General features: G+C 43.1%; 1 protein-coding gene and 1 long non-coding RNA gene across 2 annotated transcripts in view; both read right to left on the reverse strand.

The window, feature by feature from the left end:
* The window catches only part of LOC105604473 (uncharacterized), a 246354-nt gene that overhangs the window by 205352 nt on the left and 17203 nt on the right, over window positions 1-23799 (reverse strand). The window lies entirely within an intron of this gene.
* On the reverse strand, window positions 2275-4261 carry LOC101107700 (uncharacterized protein C4orf19-like). The gene has a single exon (XM_042239179.2). The coding sequence runs from the start codon at window positions 4087-4089 to the stop codon at window positions 3124-3126; it is 966 nt and encodes a 321-aa protein (XP_042095113.1). The 5' UTR covers window positions 4090-4261; the 3' UTR covers window positions 2275-3123.

The raw sequence follows: 23799 nt of genomic DNA on the forward strand, positions 1-23799 counted from the left end.
TCTCCACAGGCCGCTCTCAACAAACTCCCCACGTGCCCCAAACTGCATACGCACATCTCTTGAACTACAGAAAAGCCTGGAGCCCAGAAGATATTAGCTCTGCACCCATATGATACTCCTGTTAGAGTGCTGGTATGACTACTAATAGTATGAGCATGTTCTCAAACTCTGTAACTCCCCTCCCTTTCTCCTTGGTATACAAAAAACAAAAAACCCACAAACATCACTTCCTCTCAGCCATTTGCTTCTGGCCAGATAATATTTATGTCCTTAAAATGGACACTTTCCTGCTAAATTCAATTTTGTACTCATTTTGTTGGATATAAATACAATTGATCATGTTTAGCTCCAGGTAATACTCCAAACATCTATGCAAATGAACAGTTTAGACCTGATGCCTCTAGCAAAGTATTGTTGCATGCTAAGCACAACCGAGGCTGGCCTGCGTATGACTAATAACACCCCATGGCTTGTCAAACTGAAATCGTCTGGCTACTAAGGATCTTCTCCTTACCATCTGTGATCTGTCCTGATAATACCTGGTAATTATCTCAGTAACTTCAGTTTGTTTCAGAAAGCAAGAAAGCTTGAATGTATATTATTATGTATTAAGGAAAAAATTCAAATTTTTTATGCTGAGAAGTTTCAAATTACAATTTAGTAGCAGATTCTCTTCAGACTTAGAAATAATAAAGCAAAAATATAAAAGGTACTTAACAGCCCATATATTCTGTCAGACAAAAAAGAAAAAGGAATCAGATACAAATTCCATCAGATACAATACAAAGGAGAGGAATGGTATGTAGACAGATGACAGATGGATCGATAGACAGATAGACAGGTGGCCGACGGGCTGATACACAGAAAGACAGACAGCCAGCGGGGAGTTTGATGTAATTCCTTCGACCATCAATTCGCAGCATGTATTCTAAGCAACCAAACACAATACTTCTTTTGACATAAACTGAACCTGATATCGTTGCCCCAGCATCAAAATAAATGGATTATTCTGATTTTCCAGGATACACAGCCTACTCCCAGGGGTCCCAAATGTCATGTCAGCCACATGCCTCCCTGCTGAGCTTTAGAGAAATAAAAAAAAAAAATTTCAGCACCGAGGAGGAATAACATCAGATTTGAAAACAAGAAGCAAAGGTGAGCAGCAGCAGGTGGGGCTATGCCCCAGGGCACTCCTGTGACAGCACCCAAACACCTGCTACAAAGGACAAGGTCACTTTAAGCGATTCCAATTAAAGAAACTTCTAGTGTTTCATGTTTAAACAAAAAGACAGGAATATGTAGAAATGACCTGTATTTCTGTGAAGAATGTGGAAATAGTGTGCTGATTTTTCAAATTAATCCTCTTCCTTAATTGCTTTTATTTTCCTTCACGGTTCATAGAATTTTCTGGCTGCAAGTGGCCAAACTCTTGTCTTACTGACCCCCTAATTAAGCAGACAAATTAGATTGTCAAGTAGAAAGCCTGTGAACAGTTTCAATACTTCAAATTAAAGTAGTAAATAAACAATAAAAATAATGTACAGTCTGTCTCTGTCTGGTTGCTGTTTGGTAATTCCTCCAGAAATATTTCTTGATCATCTACTATCATCAGGACAGTCACAGATGCTTGCAGAATATAAGAAAGATTTAACAGACATTCTGGAGAAGGAGAGAACCATGTGTTCATACACCCTGGATAACCCAGCACAGTCTTGCCTTATACCTCTTGTCCTAAAATAACTACTAATAACACTGCCTTTCACTCCCCAAAACATTTCTGATTAAACAGTAAATCACATACGGTCTCCCTATGGATAAGAAACACACATATATTAACAAGAAATATAATGCATGCCTTTAAAGAATTACAAATGAGCAATTCACGTGGTGTTCCCAGAGGGAGAGAACGTCCACATAGATTAGAAAAAGCATATTTCAGCTGTTTCTAGGTCGCTGCATAGAATATAAAGTGAATTTAGCACCAAAATAGGCAATACAGATATCCAGTTACTGCACTGATTTCCCATTATTCCAAAGATGTAACAGACTAAAATGTGTTTGTCCACTTGATTCTCAGAACCTGTAACACATAGTAGTGGGTGTTTGAATAAATTCATAAGTAATTACAACTGAATGCATCTGGGCAGTTCGGCACAGACAGCAGCTCCCCACTCCCTGTATTGATAGTAACAGCTAATGTGAGCTGAGCGCCCACTTGCACCTGGCACGGTTGGATCTCCTCTACAGACAGACTTTCAGTTCATTCGTATTAATTAATTCTTATGACAACGCAACTTTCTTTATTTTTTTTTTATGTTGTTATTGTTTAATCACAATCAGACATTATATGGCACAAAACACTCCATCTCTCTCTTTGCTGTTCCAAATCTCACAAACTTAAAAACCTGAATTTTAAACAAAGAAGTCTTTTGACCAAACTCCCCAATCCCAAAGGAGATGAAAAAGTAATAATGTAAAAAAGTTAAGGTCAAGGTGGCCTGATATCACAGCTAATGACTAACCATTTGTTTACAGGTGGCTCCTGCTCTACCCTGAAAGCTGCCAAGCTCCACTCTCTGTCCAACAAGTGGTTAGTGATTGGTTCCCTGGGTGACTGTCCCTGAAGGTAAGCCATGCTCTGGGGGGTACATTAGGCACTTTAAATGGGGGTAGTTACCTTTCCTTGACTGGGTATAATGTTTGGCTCTCAAAAGCAAGGTAAGGAATTTTACACTCCAACAGAATGTCCTGGGAATCTCTTTCCCTCGGATTCTCATTGGGATTCCAGGGCGTTCTCACAAACACCTGCACCACGCGTTGTGCGGGAGTTGTGCGGGTTGGCCAGCAGGGTGTTTAAGGTCTGCATGTTCTGTGGATGCCAGCACCGTGGTCCACTCTGACTTACAGTCTCTTGAGCTTTAGCCCATCTCGACGGTGGTACTCTTCGTGGTGAACAAGCAGCATGGCACTGAAGCTCACATCCATCACAACTGGCGCTGGGTGTCAACCTCCTGTAAGGCTGCAGCTGTATATGCTGCATTTATCAGCTCTGGGTTTTAGGAGCAAACCTAGCCCCGAGCGACCAGATCGTCACTAGCTTATTTGCCTGGAGAATCCCCTCCCCTACTCGGCCTCATCTACATCTTCTCCCGCAGTAGCTGCTTCTAAGGCTGCGAGGGCTTCGGCCACCTCCGCATCCTGATCCACCGTCTCCCAGCTCCGGTCTCCGGGGGAGCCAGGGGCCTCCTCCCACCCGTTTCTGGAATCGACCACAGGCACGTCCTGAGCAGGATCGTCTTTGTCAAAGTAGACACTTGGGATTTCAGTTGTCACGGCCTCGTTTAATGAATCCCAGCTTCTCTTTGCAGAGAAGGGCATATTCAAACCACACTCCCCTGCCGGCGGGTGAGCACCCTCCTGGGGCTCCTTCTCAGAGTGGATCTTGAAAAGATGGTCCTTCTCTTGGTGATCAACGTGATCAGCGTTGTCTTCAGCTGAGCCGCAAAGCGGAGGGTAGTCCGGGGTGGGTGTCTGGAGGACATGGGCTGGGACTTCCCAGGCGGCAAGCCCGGCCGTGGATGGCGCGCCAGAGCCCGCGTTCCCGATGACCTGCGTCTCTCCCGAGGCCAGCTGCATGCAGTCCAGCTCTCTGGCACTCCCTCCTTCAGGGAAGGGCTGAGTCGGGTGACCTTTGTTTGCAGCACTGGCCCAGGAGTCTCTGGCTCCCTGAGGGGGCCCCGGCTCACCACTGAGTTGCAGAACAGCAGCGGGGCCGACGCCATTGACGGCCCCGCTAGTCTTCTCTGCCCAGGGTCCCTCCACAGCATCCCCCAAGAGGCGTGGTCCTCGGGGAAGCCCGCAGGGCTCCTGTGGAGAGGCTGTTCCGCTCCCGCTCGCAGTCCTCTTGCAGCCCTCACTAGGAGGGTCACCCTTGTGCACCAGGATTTCGCTGCTCTGTTTGTCTTTCAATTTAAGAGTGTCCTCTTCATCTAACTTGCAGCTGTTCACTTCGTTAACGTAACCAGGGGAGGGCACGTGAACTGGATCGAAGAGATAGCTTTGTATCATTTTACAGCACCTGCACCCCATCTGGATTGCTTTTTGTTATCATCTATTGTGGAGATTGTCCATGAGGTTTCCCTAGACATTTACTTTCTCTTCCTGCAACTGGGAATGCGGCGGCGGCGGCGGCGGCGGGGTCCTGGCGCCCATGGCTTCCCCGGCCTCGGGCGGCCGCGCTGGGAAACGCCGGCGGCTCAGTGCCGCCGGGACCCGCGGCAACGCAACTTTCTTTAAGCCATTATCACCTCCTTTTCACAAATGAGGAAACATTGCTCAAGTTTACACAACACAGACTCTTCCCAAAAAAAAAGAGAAGAGAAAGGAATACTTTAAGTTCATTCCATGAGATCACTATTATCTTGATTTCAAAATCAAAGATATCACAAGAAAAGGACAGACCCATATCCCTTATAAATATAGGTATAAAAGTCTTCAACAAAAGACTAGCAGATTGAATCCAGCAACATACAAAAGTGTTAGCATGACCAGAAATGCACAGTCAGCTTAACAGTAAAAGATTAATTCACACAGTATCCCCCAGGAAGGGGCTTCCCTTGTGGGAAGATCTGCCTGCAGCGCAGTTCGACCGCTCAGTCGGGAAGATCCCCTGGAGGAGGGCATGGCAATCCACTCCAGTATTCCTGCCTAGAGAATTCCATGGACAGAGAAGCCTGGTGGGCTACAGTCCATGGGGGTCACAAACAGCTGGACACGACTGAACGACAGCACGCACACATCCAGTGTCTTGGCATATAACTGTTCATGGTAATCTCTTATGATCCTTATTATTTCAGTGGTATCAGTTATATCCTCTTTCACTTCTGATTTTATTTGAATCTTCCCTCTGTTGGTTAATTACTTTAGCTAAGGATTTGTCAATATATTGTTTATCTTCTCAAAAATATCAATTCAAGAGTTGGGGTTTTTTTTTCTATCTTATTTATTTTTGCCCAATCCTTTGCTATTTTTGTCCTTCTGCTAACTTTGGGTTTAGTCTCTTCTCCTTTTTCCACTTTAGCTTATTTGAGATCTTTCCTCTTTTTTAATGGAGGAATTTAGCACAATAAATTCTATCCTAGTACTGTTTTTGCTGTATCCCCTATGTTCTGGTATGTTGTGTTTTCAGTTTCATTTCTCTCAAGGTATTTTCCAATTTCCTTTCAGATTTCTTATTTGACCCAATGGTTGTTCAAGAATTTGTTATTCTATTTCCACCTATTTGTGAATTTTCCAGTTTTTCTCCTGCTACTGATCTCTACTTTCACTCCATTCTGACTGTAAAGGTACTTGGCATGACTTCAATCATTTTAAATTTCTTAAGACGTGTTTCGTGAACTAAGATATGACTAATCCTGCAGAAAGTTTCATATGTACTTGAAAAGAAAGGATATTCTGCCATTATCGGGTAGAAAGCTCTGTTTTTTGTTTGTTTGTTTGTTTCTTCTGTTGGGTTCATTTGTCCACAGTGTAGTTCAAAGCCTCCGTCTCCTTACTGACCTTCTCTCAGATCCTCCACCCATCACTGAAAGTGGGTGCTGAAGTCTTCTGCTGCACCTGTTATTGTCTGGGTCTCCTTCCACTTCTGTTCATGCTTGCTTTACATTGAGGTGCTCTGAAGTTAAATACATACGTATTTATAATTGTTATTTCTTCCTGGCTGATTGACCGCTTGATCATTACGTAATACTCTTCTTTGCCTCTAGCAAGAGTTTTTGACTTGAGCCTATGTTGTCTGCTATCAGCATAGCTACCCCCTGTTCTGTTTTGCTCACCATTTACATGAACTATCTCTGTTCGTCCCTTCACTTTTCTTAGCCTGAATTCTCGACTCTCCTGGAATTTAGTGTCACATCCTCACTCTTGCTGTGGCTCCACTTGGACCAAATGCACTTGCCTTGGGTTTGTCCTAACACTTGTTTGGCAGTCGACAGATACAATGAGAGCCAAGGCTTGAAATGTGCAGTGACAACCAGTCCCGGCCCCACTGCAGTGCAACACCCACTGTTCACAAAGCATGCTGAGTTACCCTTCTCCCCCTCAGAGCAGGCCCCAGGATGAACAGAGGTAAAGCACACCCAAGCCGATGCACAGCCTGCAGCCAGGCCCAGCATGCCGAGCCTGAAGCCTGACATGAACCACCCAGGTAGGCCCAGCTCAGATCGGCCACATCTCAAACCACCTAAAGATTCGTGACTGTGCAAATAAGCAGGTGGTGTTTTAAGATGCTCGAGCTTGGGGAAGTTTGTGAGGCAATATTTTTGGTAGCAAGAGCAGACAGATATCACGATCCAAATGGGGGGAAAAAGAGGGAAAACTGTGAATACATATTTCACACAGAAATGTATGGAAAGTAGCTCAGCCTTGTTAGTGATCAGGGAGATCAAAACTAAAAAACCACAGTGAGACACCAAGTCACGGTGATTCAAGAACTCGGACATTAGACCTTGGCAAGGCTGAGGAGCACTGTGAGCACAGAAAACAATGCAGTGTAACCCTGAAAGCTGATGATGTTCTTGCAAACTCTGTGACCCCAAGACTCCAGCTATTCCACTCCATTTGGAGGCAAGTTCAGCAGTGTCCTGCTGCAGGGGCAGGGGCTCTGGGTACAGACCTGGGTATGGCATAAGCCCTCTTGGAGGAGGTCGCCATTAACCCCACTATACAGCTGCCAGAACTTACACAGGACTCGGGAAACAGACTCTGGGAGGGCACCATGTGTGCGTCAGGACCCAGGAGAAAGGAGAAGTGACCCCACAAGAGACTGACCCAGACTTGCTGTGAGTGTCTTGAGGCCATCCCCCAAAAAAAGAAATGCAAAAAGGCAAAATGGTTGTCTGAGGAGGCCTTACAAATAACTGAGAAAAGAAGAGAAGTGAAAGGCAAAGGAGAAAAGGAAAGATATACCCATTTGAATGCAGAGTTCCAAAGAATAGCAAAGACAGATAAGAAAGCCTTCCTCAGTGATCAACGCAAAGAAATAGAGGGAAACAACAGAATGATAAAGACTAGAGATCTCTTCAAGAAAATTTGAGATACCAAGGGAACATTTCATGCAAAGATGGGCACAATAAAGGACAGAAATGGTAGGGACCTAACAGCAGCAGAATATATTAAGAAGAGGTGGCAAGAATACACAGAAGAACTGTGCAAAAAGATCTTCATGACCCAGATAATCACGATGGTGTGATCACTCACCTAGAGCCAGACATCCTGGAATGTAAAGTCAAGTGGGCCATAGGAAGCATGACTATGAACAAAGCTAGTTTAGTGGAGGTGATGGAATCCCAGTTGAGCTGTTTCAAATCCTAAAAGATGATGCTATGAAAGTGCTGCACTCAATATGCCAGCTGATTTGGAAAACTCAGCAGTAGCCACAGGACTGGAAAATGTCACTTTTCACTCCAATCCCAAAAAAAGGCAATGACAAGGAATGCTCAAACTACCACACAACTGCACTCATCTCACATGCTAGCAAAGTAATGCTCAAAATCCTCCAAGCCAAGCTTCAACAATACGTGAACCATGAACTTCCAGCTGTTCAAGCTGGATTTAGAAAAGGCAGAGGAAACAGACAGTAAATTCCCAACATCTGTTGGATCATCAAAAAAGCAAGAGAGTTCCAGAAAAACATCTACTTCTACTTTATTGACTACACCAAAGCTTTTGACTATGCGGATCACAACAAATTGTGGAAAATTCTTAAAGAGATGGGAACACCAGACCACCTTACCTGCCTCCTGAGGAACCTATATGCAGGTCAAGAAGCAACAGTTAGAATTGGACATGGAATAACAGACTGGTTCCAGATCGGGAAAGGAGTATGTCAAGGTTGTATATTGTCACCCTGCTTATTTAACTTATATGCAGAGGACATCATGCGAAATTCTGGGCTGGATGAAGCACAAGCTGGAATCAAGACTGCAGGGAGAAATGTCAATAACCTCAGATACGCAGATGACACCATTCTTATGGAAAAAAGCAAAGAAGAACTAAAGAGCCTCTTAATGAAAGTGAAAGAGGAGAGTGAAAAAGTTGGCTTAAAACTCAACATTCAGAGAGCTAAGATCATGGCACGTGGTCCCATTACTTCATGACAAATAGATGGGGAAACAATGGAAACAGTGACACTTTCTTTTTTGGGGCTCCAAAATCACTGCACATGGTTACTGCAGCTATGAAATTAAAAGACATTCGCTTCTTGGAAGAAAAGTTATGACCAACCTAGACAGCATATTAAAAAGCGGAAACATTACTTTTCCAACAGAGGTCCTTCTAATCAAATGGTTTTCCCAGTAGTCATGTATGGATGTGAGAGTTGGACCATAAAGAAAGCTGAGCACTGAAGAATTGATGCTTTTGAACTGTGGTGTTGGAGAAGACTCTTGAGAGTCCCTTGGACTGCAAGGAGATCCAACCAGTCCACCCTAAAGGAAATCAGTCCTGAATATTCACTGAAAGGACTGATGCTAAAGCTGAAACTCCAACACTTTGGCAACAAGATGGGAAGAACTGACTCATTTGAAAAGACCCTGATGCTGGGAAAGATTGAAGGTAGGAAGAGAAGGGGAGAACAGAGGATGAGATGGCTGGATGGCATCACCGACTCAATGGACATGAGTTTGAGTAAGCTCTGGAATTGGTGATGGACAGGGAGGCCTGGCCTGCTGCAGTCCACAGGGTTTCAAAGAGTCAGACATGACTGAGTGACTGAACTGAACTGAGGAGGCAAGTTCGTATTAATGGACCAGGGGTGGGGTGGAATTGGGAACTATCCAAATATCTACAAGAATCTGAAAAACTAACTGTGTTACAGTCACATAATATAATGTTACATAGTGAAGATGAAATAACTGCAACTACATTTATAAGAACAAAAATATGAGCAATAATATTGAACGAACAAAGGAAACCAGAAGCCTGTCTACATTTTTAATGTAAAACCATCCAAAAGCACTCAATATGTGCCTTAGAGATATATTCTTAAGTGGGAAATTACTTTGAAGAAGAAAAGAAGTGATAAACATAAAATTCAGCATAGCAGTTGACAGGAAAACAAACATTATCATAATGTTTTCAGTAAGTCGGATGTTGGCTTTGTGTCTCTTTTTCTGCTAGGGTTTATAACTTACTTATAAAATTTATTGTTTTGTATCTCTAAAATGTTAAAGGATTTTTCTAGACATGTGAAGTGGTTACCTTAATCATCCAATATAAGGAAAGAAAAACTGAGGAAGAAGAATAGACACCATATTCTTTTTTAACCAAACAGTCCATTTTCCCTGTGTCTAAATCCCTTTCCTCTTACACATGGGGTAGGGCAGAGCTCCCTAAACCCTTTCTGAGCATACATGATGTGGGTTAGTAAGAGTCAGGTGGGCCAGGAGCCCTGGATACTCTGCCAGCCTCCAACCCCTCAGCCCTTGAGGAAGGAGGAGTCTGTGAACCAGGCATCAGCTTTCTTCATGCTCCTCGACGGACATAGGGTAGACGCTGAACCCAGCATCTCTGCCTCCATGGAGTCAAGTCTGAACAGGGACAGAAGATAAGGATGCAAATCACTCATTAGAGAAACTCAGTCTGGTTCTCTTAAGCAAAAAGGCATTTGCTGAAAGAATATCCAGGGCTCAGAGAGTTAACATCTATGGCAAGATAAAAAAGAAAAAAAGGAAATGCATATTAAAAATAAACATCCTTTCACACCATGAAAGAGGCTGGTAAAGGTTAGTCTTGTCAAGTGTCAGAGATGGCAGGAAGCAGCAGGAACCATTACATGTCATTGAACTGTAACCTGGTGCAACCACCAGTTAGCTTCAGCTGTTTCTAGATGTATAGAGACACTTGCATGCGTGCAAGTGAAACATGTTTATTCCGATATTGTTTATAATAAGAAAAAATTGGTCATACCCCCAAATACGCATCAAGGAATGGACAAAGAAATTGGAATATATTTAAAACTGGAAGGCAATATAGCATTTAACAAATGAGCTGGAGTGATATACATTCTATCATAGATAAATCTCTAAAATACATCTGGACAAAAAAGATCAAGTTGCAGGATGCCACAGATGATGTATGTGATGACTGCTGACATAACATCAACATCTAAGAAGATATAAAAACATGGCAGAGAATGATACAAACTACAGCATCATAGTTACATCTCAGGACTGCTGGAAATAAACAAGTCTGGGGTCAGGAGGTTTCAACTGTAATTACAATGTTTCCATTTTATGTTTTAAAAAAAGGGAAGCAAGGTGGCTTCCCTAGCAGTCCAGAGGTTAAGATTTCTCCTTACAGTGTTGGGGGAAGGGGTCCACATTCAATCCCTGGTCACGAACTAGGATCCCTCATGCTTTGTGGCCAAAAAAATTCCAATGCCAAATACCATGGATAGAGGAGCCTAGTGGGCTACAGTCATTGGGGTCACAAAGAGTCGGACATGACATGATCACTTTTTCCCTATGATCATTAAATCTGAATGGCCAGCATAGAGCTCTTCATTTCCTTACTCTCTATATGTTCAGTTCAGTTGCTCAGTCGCGTCCGAATCTTTGCGACCCCATGAATTGCAGCACGCCAGGCCTCCCTGTCCATCACCAACTCCCGGAGTTCACTCAAACTCACGTCCATCAAATCGATGATGCCAACCAGCCATCTCATCCTCTGTCATCCCTTTTTTCTCCTGCCCCCAATCCCTCCCAGCATCAGAGTCTTTTCCAATGAGTCAACTCTTTGCATGAGGTGGCCAAAGTACTGGAATTTCAGCTTTAGCATCATTCCTTCCAAAAGAACACCCAGGGCTGATCTCCTTTAGAATGGACTGGTTGGATCTCCTTGCCGTCCAAGGGACTCTCAAGAGTCTTCTCCCACACCACAGTTCAAAAGCATCAATTCTTCGGTGCTCAGCTTTCTTCACAGTCCAACTCTCACATCCATACATGACCACTAGAAAAACTATAGCCTTGACTAGACGGACCTTTGCTGGCAAAGTAATGTCTCTGCTTTTCAATATGCTATCTAGGTTGGTCATAACTTTCCTTCCAGGAGTAAGCGTCCATTAATTTCACGGCTGCAATCACCATCTGCAGTGATTTTGGAGCCACCCAAAATAAAGTCTGACACTGTTTCCTCTATTTCCCCATCTATTTCCCATGAAGTGATGGGACCAGATGCCATGATCTTCGTTTTCTGAATGTTGAGCTTTAAGCCAACTTTTTCACTCTCTTCTTTCACTTTCATCAAGAGGCTTTTAGTTCCTCTTCACTTTCTGCCATAAGGGTGGTGTCATCTGCATATCTGAGGTGATTGATATTTCTCCCGGCAATCTTGATTCCAGCTTGTGCTTCTTCCAGCCCAGCATTTCTCATGATGTACTCTGCATAGAAGTTAAATAAGCAGGGTGACAATATGCAGCCTTGACGTACTCCTTTTCCTATTTGAAACCAGTCTGTTGTTCCATGTCCAGTTCTAACTGTTTCTTCCTGACCTGCATACAGATTTCTCAAGAGCAAGTCAGGTGGTCTGGTATTCCCATCTCTTTCATAATTTTCCACAGCTTATTGTGATCCACACAGCCAAAGGCTTTGGCATAATCAATAAAGCAGAAATAGATGTTTTTCAGGAACTCTCTTGCCTTTTCCATGATCCAGCGGATGTTGGCAATTTGATCTCTGGTTCCTATGAACCAGAGGATCAGATGTTCCAGCTTGAACATCTGGAAGTTCACAGTTCATGTACTGCTGAAGCCTGGCTTGGAGAATTTTGAGCATTACTTTACAAGCATGTGAGATGAGTGCAATAGTGTGGTAGTTTGAGCATTCTTTGGCATTGCCTTTCTTTGGGATTGGAATGAAAAGTGACCTTGTCCAGTCCTGTGGCCATTGCTGAGTTTTCCAAATTTGCTAGCATATTGAGTGCAGCGCTTCCACAGCATCTTCTTTCAGGATTTGAAATAGCTCAACTAGAATTCCATCACCTCCACTAGCTTTGTTTGTAGTGATGCTTTCTAAGGCCCACTTGACTTCACATTCCAGGATGTCTGGCTCTATGTGAGTGATCACACCATCGTGATTATCTTGGCCGTGAAGATCTTTTTTGTACAGTTCTTCTGTGTATTCTTGCCACCTCTTCTTAATATCTTCTGCTTCTGTTAGGTCCATACCATTTCTGTCCTTCATCAAGCCCATCTTTGCATGAAATGTTCCCTTGGTATCTCTGATTTTCTTGAAGAGATTTCTAGTCTTTCCCATTCTGTTGTTTGCCTCTATTTCTTTGCATTGATCACTGAGAAAGGCTTTCTTATCTCTTCTTGCTATTCTTTGGAACTCTGCATTCAAATGCTTTTATCTTTCCTTTTCTCCTTTGCTTTTCGCTTCTCTTCTTTTCACAGCTATTTGTAAGTTCTCCCCAGACAGCCATTTTGCTTTTTTGCATTTCTTTTCCATGGGGATGGTCTTGATTCCTGTCTCCTGTACAATGTCACGAACCTCCGTCCATACTTCATCAGGCACTCTATCTATCAGATCTAGTCCCTTAAATCTCTTTCTCACTTCCACTGTATAATCATAAGGGATTTGATTTAGGTCATACCTGAATGGTCTAGCGTTTTTCCCTACTTTCTTCAATTTAAGTCTGAATTTGGCAATAAGGAGCTCATGATCTGAGCCACAGTCAGCTCCCGGTCTTTTTTTGCTGACTGTATAGAGCTTCTCCATCTTTGGCTGCAAAGAATTTAATCAATCTGATTTCGGTGTTGACCAGCTGGTGATGTCCATGTGTAGAGTCTTCTCTTGTGTTGTTGGAAGAGGGTGTTTGCTATGATCAGTGCATTCTCTTGGCAAAACACTATTAGCCTTTGCCCTGCTTCATTCTGTATTCCAAGGCCAAATTTGCCTGTTACTCCAGGTGTTTCTTGACTTCCTACTTTTGCATTCCAGTCCCCTGTAATGAAAAAGACATCTTTTTTGGGTGTTAGTTCTAAAAGGTCTTGTAGGTCTTCATAAAACTGTTCAACTTCAGCTTCTTTAGCGTTACTGGTTTGGGGCATAGACTTGGATAACTGTGATATTGAATGGTTTGCCTTGGAAACAAACAGAGATCATTCTGTCGTTTTTGAGACTGCATCCACGTACTGCATTTCAGACTCTTTTGTTGACCATGATGGCTACTCCATTTCTTCTGAGGGATTCCTGCCCACAGTAGTAGATATAATGGTCATCTGAGTTAAATTCACCCATGCTAGTCCATTTTAGTTCGTTGGGTCCTAGAATGTCGACATTCACTCTTGCCATCTCCTGTTTGACCATTTCCGATTTGCCTTGGTTCATGGACCTAACATTCCAGGTTCCTAAGCAATATTGCTCTTTACAGCATTGGACCTTGCTTCTATCACCAGTTACATCCACAACTGTGTATTGTTTTCGCTTTGGCTCTGTTAGGTAGGTAGAATAGGGAAAAGGAGTCCAAAGTGGTGGTGGCTAAAAGACAAGGAAGGTCAAAGTAAGGTCCGAGGACCAGAGTGAAGACTTCAGGTAGAACAAACAGCACTCCTGGCTAAGCCCAATTTGCAGAGGACAGGCCCAGGGGGAGGAAGAAAAGATATAAAAGGAGGCGCCAAAGCACTTTCTCTCTCTTTCTCTCCCGCGTGCGTGGGCTCTTTCTCTCTCTCTCCCTCTTACTCTCTCTCTCTCTCTCCCTCCCCCACGCACTCCTCCACTCTCTTCTCTTCGAGTCTTTGGGTTGGCATGCCCTCATGCTTTGAGGATGGATTCTCCTGCTATCTTCTAAATAAAGCAGAGCTGTAACACTGATTTGCTTAAGAGCTATACCACGGTTTGTCCAAGACCTGAGAGCTGTGATGCACTGAGGGCTTTAATGTCCGTCGCTCCAAATCTTTGTTGTGATGAGACAAAGAACCGAGGAACATACACTCACGTGACAACTCCATCCCTTCATTCTTTCTGGAGTGTTTTCTCCACTGACCTCCAGTAGCATACTGGGCACCTACTGACCTGGGGAGTTCCTCTTTCAGTATCCTATCATTTTGCCTTTTCATACTGTTCATGGGGTTCTCAAGGCAAGAATACTGAAGTGGTTTGTCATTCCCTTCTCCAGTGGACCACATTCTGTCAGACCTCTCCACCATGACCCTCCCATCTTGAGTGGCCCCTCGGCTTAGTTTCATTGAGTTAGACAAGGCTGTGGTCCTAGTGTGATTAGATTGACTAGTTTTCTGTGATTATGGTTTCAGTGAGTCTGCCCTCTGATGCCTTCTTGCAACACCTACCGTCTTACTTGGGTTTCTCTTCTCTTCACCGCCTCCCCTCCTGACCTTGAACGTGGAGTAGCTCCTCTAGGCCCTCCTGTGCCTGCGCAGCCCCTGCTCCTTGGACGTGGGTTGCTCCTCTCGGCCGCCACCTCTGACCTTGGGTGTGGGTTAGCTCCTCTTGGCTGCTCCTGCACTGTCGCAGCCTGGCACTTCGGCCGTGGCCCCTGACCTTGGACGCAGGGTAGCTCCTCTATACTTCAGTGCAAATTTGAAATATTTATAATAAAAATGCAACCTTCAAGGGTACTTTCATAGGAGGAATTTTCTGTGTCCCCATAGTTAACTTCTGTGAAGGTTTTATTACCTGTGAATGCTATAATCCAATAACAAAGTTACAAGCTCCCTCAATATCAGCCTCAAACAACATCAGGGACTCACAACAAACCACAGACACCATCATCCCAGCAGACACTATTTATCGAGGCAGCCCTTTCTATGTGCCAGACCTGTGGGGCAGCCTCTCAACAGCCCTTCCAGAAGTAATGAGCCCCAGGTGACAAACCAGTCAGGGCACAGCTAGAACTTGTCTTACTCCAAAAGTTTGCACCTTAACGAACGGCTCCTTTTCCAAAACCTTGTTGCTGCTGACTCTGGCTACACCATGGAGGCAAAGCACGTGTTTAAAGCAAAGGAGCAACGTTAACATCTATAATGGGAAAACGTGTACATGAATGACTTGCCTAAGCTCTTGTGGCTGGCTGATAGCACAGCCAGGACTAGAATCCAAGATCTGGGCAACAGACCACTTCACATCTTACCAAGGAGAACAGGCTACATGCGTTAGGACAGATTTTTCCAGCAAATGCCACTTTGGAGCCCTGCCAAGATCAAATTTCTGATGTCAGAACACTGAGCACTGTTCGAAATAAGCCTCCTTCTAGGGGTGGCCTTAACACATTGGCACTCACATCACGACAACTGGTGCAGCTGCCTGAAATGACATGCCACATTAAATGACAGGAACATACATTATTAGAAGAAATAAATCAAACTGTTTTGTTACTAGTGCATGCCTCTATGGCAAGCATTTCGAGATTGCCCTGGGTATTTGTGAATTCTAGTCATCGGAATTTTCGTCAGGCAAATTAAAACTCGGTACTACAGAAACTTCCTCTAATCTAATACAGTGAATAGGAGAGAGTCAGTCGACAGCAGCAGGCCCGTCATCCGATCAAGGTTCTGGGTCTGATGCTCCCGCGCACAGGCTAGAAGATCACGCCCCATCCACACGGCCCAGACTGCAGAGCTCTTGTGGAAAACAATACTATGTTTGGGACATTTTTTTTTTTAATTCAAGTGTGCGATTCAGGAGGTTGCAAAGAGTCAGACACAACTGAGCGACTGAACTGAACTGAACTGAACAGACACACAGAAAATAAAAGATAAGAGTGTAGCTCAATACATTTTCACACACTTGACACATGTAACTAGCACCCGAATCAAGAAACAGAATGTTACAAGCATGTCCCCTTACAGTCACTAGCCCCCCTGCCAGGATGATCTCAAGGGTCAGACAGACTTTCTACACAATGCACTACTTCTGTCTCTTATATTCTATACACACAGACTTACATAGTACACCTTGTTCTGGGCGTCTCTGGCAGCTCAGGTGGTAAAGGATCTGCCTGCAATACAGGAGACCCAGGTTCAATCCCTGGGTTGAGAAGATCCCCTGGAGAATGGAATGGCAATCCTCTCCAGTATTCTTGCCTGAAGAATTCCATTGACAGAGGAACCTGGTGGCTACAGTCCATAGAATCACAAAGAGCTGGACAGGACTGAGAGACTAACACTTTCACTTTCTTACCATCGCATCTGTGACATTTCTCTGGACTGTCACATGGAGCTGCAGACAGGTCACTTTCATCACCGAAGAGTATGCAGGCTGTGTCACAACGTATCTGTTTTGGACCAGCATCTGGGTAATTTCCAGGTGTGGGGCGCTACAGACGGTGGTCTTGAACACTCTACGGCACATCTCCTGGGGCACATTTCTGGTAGGAACTGCTGGGTCATCCTTGTGTGCGTTACTTTCCTATCCTAACAAATTACCGCAAACGCAGGCCATTAAAACAACACAAATTTATTATACAGTTATGGAGGTCAGAAATCCTAGATGGATTTTGAGAATGAAGGTGTCAACAGGGCTTTATTCTATTCCAGAGGCTCCAGGGAAGAATCCTTTTTTGTCTTTTTTTTCCCAAGTTTTAGGGAACTGCCCACCTGCTTTGACTTGAAGCCCTCCCTCCACCTTCAGAGCCGGCAGCGGCGGAGGAGCCTGGTGGGCTACAGTACATAGGGTCACGGAGTCAGACACGACTTGAAGCGACTTGGCATGCACGCACGCCCTCAACCCTCAAATCAGTGGCAGCAAAACTGCCCCATAGCAACACCTCGACCACCCAGGGCAACCCCCAGAATTCACATGAAACTCTCCCTGGAGGTGAGCTCACAGACTAAAACTAACAGAACACACGAGGAAACACGTGAGCACGCACAAAAACAACAAACAGCAAGAATGAACCCCCCGGAAGTCTTCATAACAGGAAAAGCCTAGAAGAATATAAAAATAAGAATGTACAAACTCTTAAATAAATAAAAATAGACTCTCTAAGACAAGAATAGAACATTGCTCAAGTTTTGTTTTTTAAAAAAAAGCAGATTTGATAAAAGAAAATCTAGAAACAAAATACATAATAGGGTAAGAAAATCTCTGTGGATAGAAATAAGCATACTTTTTAAAAGTGAAAACTGGAATCTAGAGCTAAAACAATCACCCAAAATAGGAAAACAATTGCTAAAAAGTATAAAAGAGAAGAGACATAAAGGATAATTTAAGAGGCACCAACATACATCTAGAAGGATACTCAGAAGGAGGGACTAAGAAAAAGAAACCAGAGACAAAAAGTTTAAAATGCAAGATCCAGTGCAGGTGCTGGTCTCTGGGAGCTGGAAGTTCAGCAGAAAAGTACAGCCGGGGATGAAAGTATATCAGGCACCCCTGGCTCCTGGGAAGGAATCTTCCAAACTTGACCCTCTGCCTCCCTCGGGTGCCATCAGCTTGTCTCACTCTTCATTCCTGGTGGATATAATTTTGAAGTGGAAAAGTTATGTTGCCCTACAAGCCTGATAGAGTCAGAGCTGAGGGTAGAGACCTGGTTCTAGGTTCAGTACTCTAGTTTTTACTTTCCCTTCTTGCTCAGATAAGCCAAATGATTAACACATGTTGAGACCACTAGGCTTCTGCTTAGAGTGCCAGTAAGAGAATCACTGGTTTGGCCAGCCCAACATCCTCCTCCTCCTTTGTCCAGCTTCTTGATCTTTATCCGAGAGAGCCTCATTTCAAGGCCACACAGTTCCAGGGTAGGCAATAACCCTGAAAAAGCCAATTCAATTAAACCCTCCTGGCCACAGCAAGCATTTCAAGGACAGATGCACAAACTAAGAAAAACTAATTAGATTTTATTTCAGGACTCTGATGGGAATCCTGGGCAGATATATTTGATAATCTTCTGAGATTCTCAAAATTAGTAGAAGTAAGTCTGGAGCTGCAGAGGCCACCAAGAGCTTCACTGAGACCAAAGCTAACAGTTGCTGCTGTTCAGTTGCTCAATCATGTCTAATTCTTTTCGATCCCTGTGGACTGTAGCACTCCAGGCTTCCCTGTCCTTCACTATCACCAAGAGTTTGTGAAAACTCATGTCCATTGAGTCAATGATGCCATCCAACCATCTCATCCTCTGTCACCCCCTTCTCCTCCTGCCCTCAATCTTTCCCAGCATCAGGGTCTTTTCCCATGAGTTGGTTCTTCACATCAGGTAGCCAAAGTATTGGAGCCTCAATTTCAGCATCAGTCCTTTCAATAAATACTCAGGGTTGATTTCTTTTAGGATTGACTGGTTTGATCTCCTTGCTGTCCAAGGGACTCTCAAGAGTCTTCTGTAGCACCACAGTTTGAAAGCATCAATTCTTCAGCACTCAGCCTTCTTTATGGTCCAACTCACCCATTGTACATGACTACTGGAAAAACCATAGCTTTGACTAGACGGACTTTTGTCAGTAAAGTGATGTTTCTGCTCCCTGGTGGCTCAGACAGTAAAGAATCTGCCTGTAATGCCGGAGACCTGGGTTTGATCCCTGGGTCAGGAGGTTACCTTAGAGAAGGGAATGGCAACCCACTCCAGTATTCTCGCCTGAAGAATTCCATGGACAGAAGAGCCTGGTGGGCTACAATCCATGGGGTCACAAAGAGTTGGACACAACTGAGGGACTTTCACTCACTAGGTCTGTCACAGCTTTTCTTCTGAAGAGCCCAGAGAGGAAGGCAAAATTCAGTGCTGAGAGTAAAGAGCCCCTGAATCTAACCATATCCAATCCAACACCACACCAAGACCGCTTGGTTTTATGAGCTAACAAAAGCCTCTTTTCTGCTTATGCCAGATGGAGTCGGATTTCTGTCATTTGCAACTGAAAGAGTCAAGACTAATAAAAATGTTAGAAGCAAGGAAGCAGCACTGGCAGCAGCAACAGAAAGTGGACAGCTGCTCTCTAAACAGCTCCCCAGTTTGAAGCACGGGGAAGGATCTGGATTGCAATCCCAACATTATTCCAACTCATCCATCATAATGATGCTGTGAATGCAGCCTGGGTTTTATAAAGTCTTACAGCTCTTCCGACTACCTTCAAAAACTTCGTAAAATTATAAATGATGACTTCAAAACAAAATACTTTTTAGTTCATTATTTGGGACTTCAGAAAATATGACATTTTTAATTTTAGGGAAATTAAGAGATGACACAAAATAAAGGTACTGATTAAAGTTGAAAAGATTGAGAATCAATAATAATGATAATGAATGGGTTTGGGAGGTGCAGAGGCAATAGTAGGTGAGATATGGGCACAGGCTGACGTACGGAAAACACAGAACGATAACTGAGTCACAAGTGAGTTAGCAGAGGTGGACACTGGGGGTGATCGAGCTTTAGAAAAGCCCAATCCAACTTACTAAGCTAACATCCTCTTTTTTGAATCTATATATAGTATATAAATAATTAAAAATATAAATAATATATATATACATATATAATAAAAAAATAAAAAATATGCTAAAGTAAGACTAGAAGAATCCTTTCAATAAAATACAAATTCTTAGTGATGAGAAAACATTATATAACTCTCTGCTTTGGCATTTTTTCCCTTTCCACTGGCCCTTAACACAGTGGTATGTTTGTACTAAGTTGCTCAGTTGTGTCGACTCTTTGCAATCCCATAACTGTAGCCTGCCAGGCTCCTCTGCCCATGGGGTTCTCCAGGCAAGAATACTGGAGTGGGTTGTCGTTTCCTTCTCCAGGGGAACTTCCCAACCCAGGGACTGAACCCATATCTCTTGGGTCTCCTGTATTATTGACTGGTGGATTCTTTACCCGGGAAGCCAATGAAACAGTGGAGAAGCTTACAATCAATGCGTCTTATCTGAGACGAAACGCAGTCATTTCCACAAAGAAGTCACACATAGCAAGTCTACTGTCTAGTCTGTGGAAAGCATGGCTTGTTCTGGGGTAGGGAATTTTGTGATCACCAAAACGATGATCTCCTTATGATGCTGCTCGTGTAATTGTACCTCCCTCTTGACATGGGTCTTTGTATTGCTGATCTGCCAAAGTTGTACCTGGGGTTAAATAAGACCATTTCATCTCTTTCTGAAATGCCTTCTTGGAATACGGTCAAAATCACTGAAAGGAAAATAAAATCTCAACAGCACCATAAAAAGCATCTACTAATTCCTCTTCTGAACCACTGAGGCTTTACCTTTGTCTCTCCACAATTATCTTGCTAAGGTATCAAGGTTCTCAGAAATCAATTGCTCTCTTGGAGAAAAAATAATATGTTCCCACGGCACACTAATTATATAGGTATTAGAGTTTCTTGACTGCTTGAAAATCAATAGGAGCTTACAAACCAAAACAATGCATGTTTCTTTATTCTTTAGAAATGCCTTAAAAATACCCTATCAAATTTGACTTATACTTCCAAAGGCCATATGTAGTCAATCTTTAATTTAATCTACATCTATTACTTAATGCATTCACTTACAACAGTCTATTCACAAATAGGTGCTCAATCAATGTTAAATATTATTATTTGTTCAAATAGGTTGAGAACCTATAATGACAAAAACAAATTCTCACACATTAGCTAAGAAAACTTCTGAATGGCATGCTCTAGCTTCTGATCTGGAAAATAAAGTGGTAGATAAAAATAATATTAATTCTATTGCGACCATGTGTCATTTGTAGTTCCCTAACATCTGGGCAGAAATAGATGTTTTTCTGGAACTCTCTTGCTTTTTCCATGATCCAGCAGATGTTGGCAATTTGATCTCTGGTTCCTCTGCCTTTTCTAAATCCAGCTTGAGCATCTGGAAGTTCACAGTTCACATATTGCTGAAGCCTGGCTTGGAGAATTTTGAGCATTACTTTACTAGCGTGTGAGATGAGTGCAATTGTGCGGTAGTTTGAGCATTCTTTGGTATTGCCTTTCTTTGGGATTGGAATGAAAACTGACCTTTTCCAGTCCTGTGGCCACTGCTGAGTTTTCCAAATTGGCTGGCATATTGAGTGCAGCACTTCACAGCATCATCTTTCAGGATTTGAAATAGCTCAACTGAAATTCCATGACCTCCACTAGCTTTGTTTGTAGTGATGCTTTCTAAGGCCCACTTGACTTCACATTCCAGGATGTCTGGCTCTACATGAGTGATCACACCATCATGATTATCTGGGTCATGAAGATCTTTTTTGTACAGTTCTTCTGTGTATTCTTGCCACCTCTTCTTAATATCTTCTGCTTCTGTTAGGTCCATACCATTGCTGTCCTTCATCGAGCCCATCTTTGCATGAATTGTTCCCTTGGTATCTCTAATTTTCTTGAAGAGATTTCTAGTCTTTCCCATTCTGTTGTTTCCCTCTGTTTCTTTGCAGTGATTGCTGAGGAAGGCTTTCTTATCTTTCCTTGCTATTCTTTGGAACTCTGCATTCAGATGCTTATATCTTTCCTTTTCTCCTTGGCTTTTTGCTTCTCTTCTTTTCACAGCTATTTATAAGGCCTCCTCAGACAGCCATTTTGCTTTTTTGCATTTCTTTTCCATGGAGATGGACTTGATCCCTGTCTCCTGTACAATGTCAGGAACCTCTGTCCATAGTTCATCAGGCATTCTATCTATCAGATCTAGTCCCTTAAATCTATTTCTCACTTCCATTGTATAATCATAAGGGATTTGATTTAGGTCATACTTGAATGACTATGCCAAAGCCTTTGACTGTGTGGATCACAATAAACTGTGGAAAATTCTGAAAGAGATGGGAATACCAGACCACCCAACCTGCCTCTTGAGAAACCTATAAGCAGGTCAAGAAGCAACAGTTAGAACTGGGCATGGAACAACAGACTGGTTCCAAATAGGAAAAGGAGTATGTCAAGGCTGTATATTGTCACCCTGCTTATTTAACTTCTATGCAGAGTACATCATGAGAAACGCTGGGCTGGAAGAAGCACAAGCTGGAATCAAGATTGCTGGGAGAAACATCACTAACCTCAGATATGCAGATGATCCCACCCTCATGGCAGAAAGTGAAGAGGAACTAAAAAGCCTCTTGATGAAAGTGAAACAGGAGAGTAAAACAGTTGGCTTAAAGCTCAACATTCAGAAAACGAAGATCATGGCATCCGGTCCCATCACTTCATGGGAAATAGATGGGGAAACAGTGGAAACAGTGTCAGACTTTATTTTTTGGGGCTCCAAAATCACTGCAGATGGTGATTGCAGCCATGAAATTAAAAGACATTTACTCCTTGGAAGGAAAGTTATGACCAACCTAGATAGCATATTGAAAAGCAGAAACATTACTTTTCCAACAAAGGTCCGTCTAGTCAAGGCTATGGTTTTTCCAGTGGTCATGTATGGATGTGACAGTTGGACTGTGAAGAAGGCTGAGCACCGAAGAATTGATGCTTTTGAACTGTGATGTTGGAGAAGACTCTTGAGAATCCCTTGGACTGCAAGGAGATCCAACCAGTCCATCCTAAAGGAGATCAGCCCCGGGTATTCATTGGAAGGACTGATGCTGACGCTGAAACTCCAATACTTTGGCCACCTCATGTGAAGAGTTGACTCATTGGAAAAGACCCTGACGCTGAGAGGGATTGTGGGCAGGAGGAAAAGGGGACAACAGAGGATGAGATGGCTGGATAGCATCACCATCTTGATGGACATGAGTTTGGGTGAACTCCGGGAGTTGGTGATGGACAGGGAAGCCTGGCGTGCTGGGATTCATGGGGTCACAGAGTCGGACACGACTGAGCGACTGAACTGAGCTGAACTGAGCATCTTGGCAATCTTCCACATTATGAGTTCTTCCCTCCCCAGGGCAGAGGCCAGAAAGCCTTGAACCACAGACTCCCCTGAAAGTAGGGTGCAGTCAGTGACCCTGCTTCTGCCGGTGAAATGCACAGGAAAGCGACATCATGGACAGAGATTTTTCCATCTATTTACTTGCTTCCCTGTGCGCTGAAGAATTAAAGAAAAGGAGAACTAGTTACCAGCTTCAAAGCTGGAAGAAACTGAAAACAGACTTCTCTCAAGGAGTACTTTGTCAAAATTATTCTTTCTTACATTTCATTTTCTCTTAAATACTTCCTGTGGCCTCCTAGAATAAACCAGAAAAAAAAAGAAAACAAAATCACAGTGGTGGTCCAGTGGTTAAGACTCCAAGCTTTCATTGCCAAGAGCATAGGTTTGATCCCTGGTTGAAGAACCAAGATCCCCACAAGTTGTATAGTACAGCTAAAAAAAAAAAATCAAAGTTCATCAATACACTCAACTAAAACACGTAAGTTTTAACTTACTACAAATACAACTTAATGCAGTTTCTTTTCAAACAGTCACATTCTGTTTTACAAGCTTCCCACATTTCTGCCTCTAACAAACACATACTTGAAAAATGAGGACAGAACAGACACTGGCCTGTTGCCATGGACATACTCGTAGTATGATATAAGTCATCAAGAGTGACTGTTCACGAGCAAGCTCTCAAAAGAAAATGATTACAGCAAAAACACAGCATGTATTTGTTTGCTGTTAATCACATATGTCTCTGGGAGATGGTGAGGGACAGGGAAACCTGGTATGCTACAGTCCATGGGGTTGCAAAGAGTTGGACGTGACTCGGTGACTGAACAACAACAACAATCACATATGTATTCCATTCATTATTTTCAATCAGCAAAACTACAGAAAATGTTATGCATGATGAGGCAAGAATTCTATGGACTTCAGTTAAGCAGATGTGATAAAATAAAAGGTATAGAAATACAAGTCACATGGGTTTCTTAAAACAACTTTTGTCAAAAAC

The sequence above is a fragment of the Ovis aries genome, chromosome 23 (genome assembly GCF_016772045.2).
Source record: "Ovis aries strain OAR_USU_Benz2616 breed Rambouillet chromosome 23, ARS-UI_Ramb_v3.0, whole genome shotgun sequence".
Taxonomy (NCBI): domain Eukaryota; kingdom Metazoa; phylum Chordata; class Mammalia; order Artiodactyla; family Bovidae; genus Ovis; species Ovis aries.

What these genes read in the sequence shown, in the direction of transcription:
- LOC101107700 (XM_042239179.2), bottom strand. Translation starts at nt 4,089, where the DNA reads ATGGGGTGCAGGTGCTGTAAAATGATACAAAGCTATCTCTTCGATCCA.